At 38.4% G+C, this 12025-nt stretch overlaps 1 protein-coding gene across 3 annotated transcripts in view; it reads left to right on the top strand.

The window, feature by feature from the left end:
* The window catches only part of cacnb4b (calcium channel, voltage-dependent, beta 4b subunit), a 15459-nt gene extending 4504 nt beyond the window's left edge, over positions 1 to 10955 (top strand). For 2 of the 3 annotated variants that reach the window (XM_043243005.1, XM_043243008.1), the window contains 12 exons: positions 2193 to 2324; positions 2808 to 2930; positions 3076 to 3203; positions 4757 to 4806; positions 5056 to 5075; positions 5255 to 5335; positions 6308 to 6366; positions 6542 to 6651; positions 7507 to 7658; positions 7747 to 7842; positions 7935 to 8123; positions 9532 to 10955. In XM_043243005.1, coding sequence (XP_043098940.1) covers positions 2193 to 2324; positions 2808 to 2930; positions 3076 to 3203; positions 4757 to 4806; positions 5056 to 5075; positions 5255 to 5335; positions 6308 to 6366; positions 6542 to 6651; positions 7507 to 7658; positions 7747 to 7842; positions 7935 to 8123; positions 9532 to 9816 — 1425 coding nt within the window. In that variant the 3' untranslated portion in view covers positions 9817 to 10955. The remainder of the gene's footprint in view (positions 1 to 2192; positions 2325 to 2807; positions 2931 to 3075; positions 3204 to 4756; positions 4807 to 5055; positions 5076 to 5254; positions 5336 to 6307; positions 6367 to 6541; positions 6652 to 7506; positions 7659 to 7746; positions 7843 to 7934; positions 8124 to 9531) is intronic. The other variant, XM_043243006.1, reaches the window with a different exon arrangement.
* The last annotated feature ends 1070 nt before the right edge of the window (positions 10956 to 12025 follow it).

The following is a 12025-nucleotide window of genomic DNA, read 5'->3' as shown; positions in this document are numbered from 1 at the left end:
ATCAAGGATGAAAGCCATTCATTTGAATTTTCCTTTTTTTGCTCGCAATCATCACTTCTGCGGTGAAAGATAAGCAAACTTGTGCATTTTTTGTTTCCCGAATCAGGCGTTTTGTGATTGGACTCACCGGCCTCAATTGGGTCCCTGCTGAAGTAAGCTTGTGCGGAGCGGCTGCCTTCAGGGAAAAAGTGTTTTGCCATAGGCAGCGTGCTGAAATTTTTTAGCCGACTGCGAGGCTTTTTCGCTCTCTCTCTGCCTCTCTCTCTAATGCGATATTGACCCGATCATTCTTTTCACTGACTTGAGCTAATGTTGTTTCCAAATTGGATTAACAGAATACAGCTTCCTAGCTTCACTTCACTTTGAGCGGATCTCTCATTAATTAGAAGGCGATGTACTCGCTGGTTGGATCTTCTTTATTATCTTAAAAGGGGAAGGTGTGAATACCTTAAGGTATATGCTTTTTATTGAGTTGATGGGTGTCGGGTTCTTCTTTCTTGAACGTGATGGAGCCGTCTGAGGACTTTTTGGAGATTTCGGGTGAAAATGTTCAGATTGTGTATTGTGAAGTTTTTCATGGTCCTGAGAAACAAGCAGTGAAGGTATGTACGCTTAAAGGAAACCATTTAGATATACTGATGCGTAGATGGGTATCTATTCTCTGTCGAGAAGTATTAGTACTGTAAATGAAATCTTTTTATCATTTGGAGTAGTTAATGAACTTTGCTTATAACTGGTGGGTGATAGAGAATATCAGGGAGAGACGTTGTTGAAATTAATGCATGGCTCGTAGTTTTGTTTTTAAGATAATTTGTTTCTGTTCTCACCATTTGAAGATGCTTCATGGCATGTTAATCTATTTTAGGATTCCGTATTTTTATATTTGTCTCAGAAAGTGACATATGCCTTAAGGTGAATCATGCAAAACGCCTCACAGTCCAAATCATTTTGATATGTTTCCGCCGTACAGGTTTTAGAACCATTATTTCTTCATGTGACGACTGGTGTTTATCCATAAAATACTGAGCAACATTTTACATCATATTCATGTTACACACAATAACAAAGCTGAGTTAAAAAGCGCACGCGAAACACGTGGTTACAAATTATTATTTGTTGTTTTTAAAGACTGTAATGTAGACAAAAGGAGCTTACCTGAAGTCACCTTCAGCTCACAGGTGTATTTTTTCTGTTTGCTTAAGAAGCATGCGTCTCCGTGGCTGACAGCTCTGGTAATAGAGGTACAGGTGGTTTTTTTGCTGACCCGTGTTTGCCTCGTCTGAATAGGAAAATGTGAGAATCACAGACGCAATGAAAACCCGGGCAGACCACACCAATGTGAATAATGACCAAGGAAGATGGTCCAAGTGCACGGGGGAAAAAACGAAAACAGTGAAAGTGAAATTTACTACTTAAAAAAAACAAGCGGCAGCTGTGACTGCCAGAGCTTTACAGACGAAAATATGGTAGAATTTTTACAGATTTAAAATACTAAAAGGCGATATACAGGTGTTGCAAAAATACAAAACCCCATCATGTTAATAGACATGACACTAAAATAATGCAGTATTTATTTTAACAGCATATGATGCAACATTGAACCCTAATGTGCATAACTGATAAGAAAGAAGCGGAGTGGATTTACCATTAACCAATGAATGGGTTTTTACTGTAGCATATTTACAGTGTTTTACCAAATTGTGAATCTCTTTTTTTATACATGAATGTGGTCAAAATGTATCTTTAGAGAGACAGTTACAAGTAAATCTCTTTCTCTCTTCTGTGTCATTCTCTTTTTTTAAAAATTGGCTCTTATTTTCCTCTTTTGTGCCCATTGTGGCGGTTTACAAGGTCTCTTAACCCAAAACAATCATTATTTGATTTTTGCATGAGAATATTTTTGCCCTAATTCTGACCTGTGACCTGTGTTTTTTGTTTTTCCTTCTATATGTACATTTCCTCCGTTATGATTTGTTCCACATAGTGGGATATTTCAGTCTGCCATTCATCAGGGCATGCCAAGTATTTGAATGCTGAATAAATATTGACAGGCCAGAGGTCATACGTGCAGAAATCTCGGAGCATACTATTTTCGTGATATTAGTAACTCCCTGATTGGACGAAGCCTCTTTTAAAAGCCAGGACCAGGCTGCGTGCTTGTAAGTAATGTAGTATGTGCTATCTGTTCACAGGGCTCAGCTGATTCCTACACTAGCAGGCCGTCTGATTCAGATGTGTCGTTGGAGGAGGAGAGGCCGGAGGGGGGTAGTCAGGGCCGGCAGGAGCGAGAACAACAGGCTGCTCTGCAGCTGGAGAGGGCAAAGGTCAGAGCAGACACAAATCAAGCCGTATACATTATACATTGTGATATAAATTATTATTTTTGTAGTAATATAGCGATTTAGAGTCTAATATTGATCATATTTTAGTGTTTATTGTTTCAACATATGTCTGTTTTTTCGAAATGTCATTATTTCACTGTACTTTTAAGATGCACATGAGCAGAGTGTCGAAATAAAATAAAAAAAAAGTAAATTCCAGTATAACAGGTTGGACACAACTGTAACAGCGTGGACCGTGCAGCTTATTATTACACTTATGAATAAAATGTATAATATGAATAGAACTAAATGTTAACTAAATTCAGATGTCTGCCATTTTTGTTTTATCTCTACTCCACTAAGTGAGCGAGGTGAACTAGGTGTACATTAAGTGTGTAAAAAATGGCTTTCATATATATATATATTCTTGTACTTTTTTTTTTTTTTTTTTTTACATTTTTTAATTAAAAACACATTAACTTCCAGGCCAAAGCGGTGGCCTTTGCCGTGAAAACAAATGTCAGTTACTGTGGCGCGCTGGATGAAGATGTGCCTGTGCCAGGAACTGCCATCTCATTTGATGCGAAAGACTTCCTGCACATCAAAGAGGTACTGTGGCCTGCTGGCACATTAGTGAACAGGTCACTGCTGATTCAGACGCGCCGATGACTTAGAATACAGAAAAATGCAAAGAGATGATAAAGTTTTTTCCCAGCTTTTATTTCTTTCGTGCTTTTCTGTGCTCCATATGCAGAAGTTTAACAATGACTGGTGGATTGGGAGGCTGGTGAAAGAAGGCTGTGAGATTGGTTTTATCCCCAGTCCCTTGAAGCTGGAGAATATCAGAGCACAGCTGGAACAGAAGAAAAGCCGTGTACAAGGGTAAGCAGACAGAGAACATGCTTACCTAGCTGAATGGAGCATTTGATTTTCCACAACCTCTTAGTCCTATTCTGTCTATTTATCAACTAAATCGTAGATTAATTAAATCTTGGATAGTTTTCCAAAAATGTGCACTACTACATATTTCTAGGCTCATTTGTATGTATTTTTTTACCCATTAATAAAAACTTGTTTTTTGATGCCATTTCCATGTGTAGAAAACCAAATGCTCTACGGTTGCTATACTATAGATACAACATACACTGTAGCATGTTAATAATATTAAGTCTTATTATAGAATACAATAGAAATTTTGAAAGTGCTTTGGAAAGATATTCCATTCCGAAATGAAATACGGGTGGTGGGTTTTAAGAACAGTGAGCATGGCGTTAGAGGAAGTCCCAGATTAAACCCAGAAGGTATGGTGCGTTTGCTTTTCAGTTCTGAATTTTCACCTTTTGTTGTTTTTGTTTCTTTTCTCTTTATGTAATCAGGACTGTTATCTTGCCAGACACATAATGAATGAATTCGACCGAGGATTGTACATTTATCACAGTTCACTGTACTTTCACTGCTGCTCATAATCATTATGTCTTAGCTACAGAAATGCAGAACCAAAGCCAGACCTTAGAGTATCGACATTAAGTCCAGTGTACAGTGCACTTTATTCTGGCCGAGAACCATCCACTTAAACTGACTGCCTGAAAAAGTTTCATTTCGTTGACTGAATGTAAAGTTACATTTCATTTTGTTTCGTTTCGTTACATGTGACGTTTAAAGACTGAAAAACGTTAAATTACACAAGAATAAAATAGAGAGTAACAAGTAAAATAAAATTTAAATATTAGTAAAAAATTAAATATTGGTGCCACGGTCTCTTCAAGCAGTTGTAGAACTGTAACTGAATAAATGCATTAAGAATTAGTCATAAATATAGATATTTTATTGGGCATAACATGAAATGAACAGAATATACAGCTGAATATCTTTCAGAGATTCAGTGCTACAAACGTCGCAAACTTTGTTCATCGTAGAAGACTGGTACTACAGACAAATTTCTTTTTTTCCAAGTAGGCTTAAAAATATACTAGGAAACCAATTAGGTTTGAGGTTGCAGTTTTGGAGAGCTCTTGCCATTTTCGTAATATTCATCAAATGGTCTGTGGGTCTGAGGCTGAGACTCAGATGGGAGACCCAGTATCAGTTCATGAGGCAATTTACAGGAAAACCTGAAATGATCCAAAAGTACAGAATTTTGAGATTGTTTGACGTCTGATTTGTTGAAAACTGGGTAAGTTAGGTGACACCAGCTCGCAGTTTGAAATCGGATGACTGACCTCAAACCCAGGTGACTATCGATAACAATTCTACATGCAGCATCAATTCATGGACATTGACATAGGATCAGTGTGGGTCGGACCAGGTTTTGTGCATTAGCTGTTAGAGATTATAGTAATAAACATAGAGCTTTAGAGAGTAGTCCGCTCTTGTGCGTAGACACAATGACTAAAAATGTTCTATCTCTGTCTCTGTTTGTCTGCTCATTTCTTTAGTAAGTCCAGTGGAAGCTCCTCCTCCAGTTTGGGGGATGTGATGTCATCAGGTGAGCCAATGAGCCGCTGGGGTGGGACTTTTTATGAGATGGGGTGGGGTTACAGGAGTCTCCCGAAAAACGGAATCGTAGGCAATTCATCAGTGGATGATTTTACTTCAACACTGTCCTGCGTAAGGCTAAAGATCAAACAAGCAGCTTGTTGTGAGCATGGGGCAGTGGACCATGAATGACTTGAGTGGCTTTCTCACATTTGATAATACTTTATTGTGACTTCCCTTCTTTTTCCTCTTTTTACAGGCAAGCAGAAACAGAAAGTGGTAAGTGTGGATGGAAGAATCGTCCCCTAAACTTCATGCCCGGTCACTAAAGAGAATATATTTCTGCCACCACAGTTTCAAACACAAATTTGCCTCCACACTCATTCTTCCAAACGACACTGATTGTGACGTGCTGTGCTGTGCTGTGCTTTGTTATTCACCTACGATCTCATCTGCAGACTGAACATGTGGCTCCCTATGATGTTGTGCCTTCCATGAGGCCCGTGGTGCTGGTTGGTCCATCGCTGAAAGGATACGAGGTGGGTTGTCACAAATTATGCGGAGGCATATCGTCGTCCAAAAAAAAAAAAAAAAAAAAAAAAAAAAGAAAAAACGTTTTTGTCAAAGAGCAATCTGGAGAGTTTTTACAGATGAATCAGCGAGTTCATCATAAAATAGCATGGAACAGAAAATTCCTCCTTCAAGGCCGCAGAGCTGGCGCTCTTTGTTTATGACTGGCTGCGTGTCTGTGTGTGCGCATTTTGGGTTATTGATACCAGCAAAATATAATATCTATTCCAGTCTCTTCACACAGAGAAAACAAAAACATACTCCCCCTCTCCGCCGTTCCGTTACCACGGCAACAACCTTCCGGGGTCCAAGAGACGTCAGCGCTAGAAAGTAGAGCACGGTTTGAAATTAGAAAGAGACAGAAAAGGGAGAGAAGAACGGTGATGGAGGGAAGGGATCGGTGAGAAAAAAAAAAACGAAGGCATGTGAGAGACAAAGACGGGGAGAGACGTTGAAGCAGAGAAAGTAAATAAAGAAAACAAGCTCCTTGGCAATTTATAGGGTTTAACTATATATTCATGCAGCCGCTTGGTATATAAATTACAAGTTTATAAGATGATGAAAATTCAGCTATGCGTCAGAGGAATAAATTTGATTTTAATGTATATCAAAATAGAATCGTAATAAAATTTCATAATATTATTTTTTAATCCGTTTTAAATGGACAAAGCCTTAATGAGCATAAACTTCCTTAAAAACATTAAAACCTTACTGATCCTAAGTTTTGAACGGTAGCGTATGTATATGCTGTGTACTCTATGTATGTATATTCGTATATATGTATGTATATTTTTTTCATTTGTTTTAAATTAAGGTTTGTAATGTTGTATTTGTCCTCTTAAACAAAGATATTTTGTAAATATCTAAAAGTAGCTTGGCGTTAAAACCACATTTTTGTAATTCTACATCGCATTCAAATACACTTTATATCTTTTGTATAGGTCACTGATATGATGCAGAAAGCTCTTTTTGACTTCTTGAAACACCGGTTTGATGGCAGGTAAGAAACAAAAAAATGGTCTATAGATGATTACAGTAACATTTCATCATGCCCCTGCACAACAGAGAAATTTAAAATACGGACTGATCTGTTATAAAGAAGACAGGGTGGCTTATATGTTGTGATGAAAGACTTTCACTGCAGCTAAATAAAGGTAATTTATTTATTGTCCTAGGATAACTATCACGCGCGTGACAGCAGATATCTCACTGGCAAAGAGATCCGTGCTTAACAATCCCAGCAAGAGAGCCATTATCGAGCGCTCAAATACCAGATCAAGCCTCGGTAAGACACAGAGAGAGCAAAAACATTAAAAAGAAATATTCCAGGTTGAATTCAACTTCTTTTGCTAGTATCTGAGACGTTTAATGAGGCGTTTGCGGCTTTAAGTGTAAGTGAAATTTGGAAATTTGCCATGTTAAGTTGCAGCGCTTTTCTCATTGGCTGAATATGAAGTTTCTTAAGTCACAATTATTTTGGCAAAGCCAAGTGTTTGGTGTTTTCTATCTATTTAGTTTTTTTAATTACAAGTAGCTATGCATGAGAAACTTTAACTACGACTTTTTTGGAAACCGGTTGTTTTTAACCTTGGAATATTCCTTTAATCTGAGGCCCTGTTTACACTAGTGTGTTTTCGTTTTTTAAAATGAAAACGACCTGCGTCTACACTGCCGTTTTCACCGCGTTTCAAAAAAACGTCTACACCACACAACCGAAAAAATGCATGTCGCATGACCAGTCATGCACGTACAACCAAAGATATGTACAGGTGGGCGCCCTATTATTTACATGCTTTAAATCGGTCGAATGGGGAACCTGCTCATACGTATCTATGGGTACAGCAATGAGCGTGGTGTTATTATTTGGTCCTTTTAGACTGAAACGCAACCCCAGATTATCAAACTAAAACAGCATTTTCAAAAGTCTCAGTTTTCGAGGGTCGAAATAGTGTAAACGTTAAAAATGTAATGCGTGAAAGTAAAACGGGAAAAGGTGTACGCTTTTTAAAACAAAAACGCACTAGTGTAAACGTAGCCTCACGTACTGCCGTCAAATGTGATATCAAAATCAGTCACGTCCTGATTATTTTTGTTTTATTAGTGTTAGACTGATAACTCTTTGTGTGATATACGTGTACAGCTGAGGTACAGAGCGAGATTGAGCGCATATTTGAACTAGCTCGCTCGCTCCAGCTGGTTGTGTTGGACGCAGACACCATCAACCATCCTGCCCAGCTGATGAAGACTTCACTAGCACCCATTATCGTCCATGTCAAAGTGTCCTCGCCAAAGGTGTGTCCTGGTTTTAGTGTTGCGTTAGAAAAAGACCAATCACAAATCTGATCGATCTTGCCTTGTAACCAACTCTTCTGTCCTGTAGGTCCTCCAGCGGCTCATCAAATCTAGAGGAAAGTCTCAGAGTAAACACCTCAATGTACAGCTCGTAGCCGCAGATAAACTAGCACAGTGTCCTCCGGTGCGTCTTCCCGTACACACAAAACAAGAAAACTGAAGAAACGATTACAGTTTTGTGTGTGGTGTGACTGTGCACGTGTTTCACCTTGACAGGAGATGTTTGACATCATCTTGGATGAGAATCAGCTGGAAGACGCGTGTGAACACCTGGCTGAGTATCTTGAGGCGTACTGGAAGGCGACCCACACCTCCAGCAGTACCCCACTTAACCCTCTGCTGGGCAGAAACCTCGGCCCCGCTGCCCTGGCCCCTTACACTACGTCTGCCATATCTGGCTTGCAGGTACGCAATCACACACACACACACGCTACACATATAGGTTTTTATAAAGTGTTGAAAGAGTTTTTTTTGTTGTTGTTGTTGTTTTTTTTGTTTTTTTACAATACCAAGATATTTGGTAAATCGCTAAATCACCTATGTGTCTTGAAAATAAAATAAATTGAAAAAATGTACAAAATGTTTAATTTTGTATAAAATAAATTGTATTTGATCAAAAACATATGAGTGATGGCTGATGAAAATGTAGCTTTTCCACCCCAGGAATAAATTGTATTTTAAAGTATATAAAAAAATTCCAATAATATATCTTAATATAATTTTTCACTGTATTTTTGTCAAATACATGCAGCTTTGATGACACTAAAATGATAAGACGCTACTAAACCATCAAAAATCGTTTGAGTAGTAGTTTTTAATATGCACATATTACTATTCAAACATTGGTTTAACACTTTTCAAAATGTTTTTGAAAGAAGTCTCTTATGCTCATCAAGGCTTTCTTTGTTTGATCAAAAATATGGTTCAAGCAGTAATACTATTAAATATTATTACAACTTTTTTATGTATTTTCATTATTTTAATTTATACCTGTGATGGCAAAGCTGAATTTTCAGCCATATTTTTTCAGGGTTTGTTATTGAAAAGAAAGTTCAAAAGAATAGCATTTATTTCATGTTGCAAAAGATTTCTCTTTTGCAACATTTCAAATGTCTTTATAGTTACTTTAGATCCAATGTAATGCACTCTTGCTAAATAAAAAGGGTCACACGCTTTATTTTAAGGTCTAATTCTCCTTATTAACAAACCATTAACTTTGACTTTTGCCTCAATAAACTCCTAATTTGCTGCTTAGTTGTTAGGTTTTGAGATGTAGAGATGTAGCAGACGTGCTTTATAAGTACTAATAAACAACAAATATGTGACCCTGGACCACGAAGCCAGTCTTAAGTTGCATGAGTATATTTATAGCAATAGCCAAAAATTCACTGAATGGGTCAAAATTATACACTTTTATTTTAAAAATCATTAGGGTATCATGTAAAGATAAAGTGAATTTCATGTTCCATTAATATATTTTGTGAATTTCCTACCATGAATATATCAAAACATAATTTTTGATTAGTAATACAAATTCCTAAGAACTTAATTTAGACAACTTCAAAGGGTGATTTTCTCAATATTTAGCATTTTTTTGCACCCTTAGATTCGAGATTTTTCAATTGTTGTATCGCAGCCAAATATGTCCTATCCTAAAAAAACATTGTGGCTGGTTTTGTGGTCCAGGGTCACACACGTTAAATATAAACAAGCTTACAAACAAGTAGTTAATAGTGAAAATCGGTTCCTTTGCTAAAATGTTATTTTAAAAAAACAGCGCGGACTCTTACTTTATGTGGTGCTTGTACATCAGAACCAACAGGGGCAAAAAACACGACATGCCAACCACACCGGAGACCACTCCACCCCCAACGAACGGCGCAACCTGATGACCTCAGATGAGAACTACCACAATGAACGAGCGCATAAGGGACGGAACCGGGGCTCCTCTGGCTCGCAGCACGGCGGCAGCGGTCGAGACCACCACTACATGGAAGAGCAGCAGGGCTACCAGGACCCCTACCAGGACACCTACAAGCCCCACCGCAACCGCAGTTCCCCAGGCAGCTACAGCCAGGACTCACGACACCGGCTCTGAGCCCCCCCGTCCCGTCCCGTTTCGTCCTCCAAGCCTGAGCCACAGAGCCACCGAGCCAAGATGGCTTCTGTCCAGAATTGTATACATCTTCCATTGCATTTTCGTTTCGTTAGGGTCTCTCGAGCTACAAAGCAGAAACTTTGTTTAGCCCCTCCTGAACCTTCGCCATCTGACCAAAGCCTGCATTTCCGTCTGCTTATACACAGCCCATCGTGTCCGCCTGGGAAAAGGGAACGTTACAGTTGTTATGCTTTTACATGTTAATATGCTTGTTGAAATTTTCGGTTTTTGTCTTTTGTTGCAAAAAGGGCGGGTTTTACTTCTACCAAGCAACCATTTAACTTCGAAACCAAATGATTGGTTGGTCCTTAAAAGCAAATATTCTGTGAAGCTAGCAATGGCCGAGAATCAGAGAGTTGTAAAGGGCGCATACAGGATCCCTGAGAACTGAACAAGGAGCTCGGTTAGTCTTTATGTCATTATTGCCAGCATGTTACCTGACCGCATGCTTCCCCTCGTCATTAGTGCATAACTTGAGCGGACGTAGGATGATGCTGTGATCATTGCCCACGAGCAGGCCCCCGAGAAAGTGGCTGACAAACTGGAACATTTCAGTAATTTAACACAAACCTACTGCCAGCTGTCTTTTCTTTACAGAAATGGAATCTTACATGCCGTGATCTTGGGAGTTTTTCCGAAGCCTCGAAATCGCAGGCCGTGAAATTTCCACATGACTTCTGCCGTAAACAGCGGGAATCTTAGATTCAGCCACAGCCAGCCGATCATTTGTGCAGGTTAGCATGGTGCACTGCGTTCTAACCCATGGACTCGTTTCTTACCAGGCATTATTTTCTAGGCTAGGAAGACAGCTTAAAGAGATGCGTAACGTAGGAATGCCGAACAAAAGTGTTGCTTTGATCTAGTCCTCAGTAGAGTTAGAAAGCATCGACACCTTACGATTAGTTTGCATCATTTAAAAGCTGAAATTAAGGCACTTTTGGTACATTGTAATTTAAATAGCTCTCGAGGGTGCTTGGTGTCTATTAAAAAAAGACCATTTTTCTCTAGGATGAACAGGTCAGTTTAGTTCTGGTTCTTTAGGAGTGACTGGCACCCTGCGCTCCACCCTGCCAACTGGAGCCGCGCCATTGCCTAGGCAACTTCTGCAGATATGCAGCGACCTCCTCGAACGCTCGTCTCGAAAGCTGCAGACTAAACCCGACCCCTAAAGTGTCGCTCTTCTACAAAAGGGACTGGCAGAGGACGGTCAGATCCTCAACGTACGGAAGCAGTTCAGACCTGGACCTGAAACTCACAGACCCAAGGCCTTGGCAAACCATGGATTTCCTCGCCTGCATATTCTCGCCTTATTGATTTATGCTAGTTTGTGCATTTTCAAAAGAATAAATTTTGAAGAAAAAAATCAACTCGGAAAACTAAGGACCACAACGAGTACATTCTGTATGCATTTGTCTATGAGCATGCTTCTCTGTTAATTATATAATGAGGATGAATGAACACGAGGAATTTGGCAGTCGATGCCCATTTGACTTAACAAAAAAATAATAATAATTCATCTCTGAATTTGCTGCCTGAGACAATCAGATGGAACTTCTCTGTAACACCGGAACGTTGTTCATGCCTTCCCATCATCCTGCCCTCTCCCGTTTCACAGCAGCTTCATCTGAGTCCAGATAAAAGAATAAAAATGTGTCCATTTTTCCTTTTTTTTGAAAGTTGAATATTAAAGATGGAAATGCAAAATTGCATGCATATCATTTTAATTTATAACAAATTTGAAAGAAAAAATGTTTTATGGAATATAATTGTGTAAAAGGCAAATCTAGCAGTATTTAAGTTCTTTTACAAAAAGAAAAGAAGAAAAATAAATGGTCATTTTGAAACTGTGTCATTTATTTATTCATTCTAGACAAATTTCATGTTATTTGGTTTTGGTATTACAACGGCAATGATTATACCACATTAAGATGCTGATTTAAAAATAATATATATATATATATATATATATATATATATATATATATATATATATATATTTTTTTTTTTTTTTTTTTTTATGAATTTTAACTGTGTCAAAAACATTGCATTGCACCATCTCAAGCTATGTTATGTAATATTTTACAGGGCTCCAACTCAAACCCGTTTGTTAGAAAGGCAACTTAATACTGATATTTGTTAAAATCAACAA

Source organism: Puntigrus tetrazona, chromosome 6 (assembly GCF_018831695.1).
Source record: "Puntigrus tetrazona isolate hp1 chromosome 6, ASM1883169v1, whole genome shotgun sequence".
Lineage (NCBI taxonomy): Eukaryota > Metazoa > Chordata > Actinopteri > Cypriniformes > Cyprinidae > Puntigrus > Puntigrus tetrazona.
The sequence above is the reverse complement of the archived record's forward strand: the minus strand, read 5'-3'. Positions and strand labels throughout refer to the sequence as shown.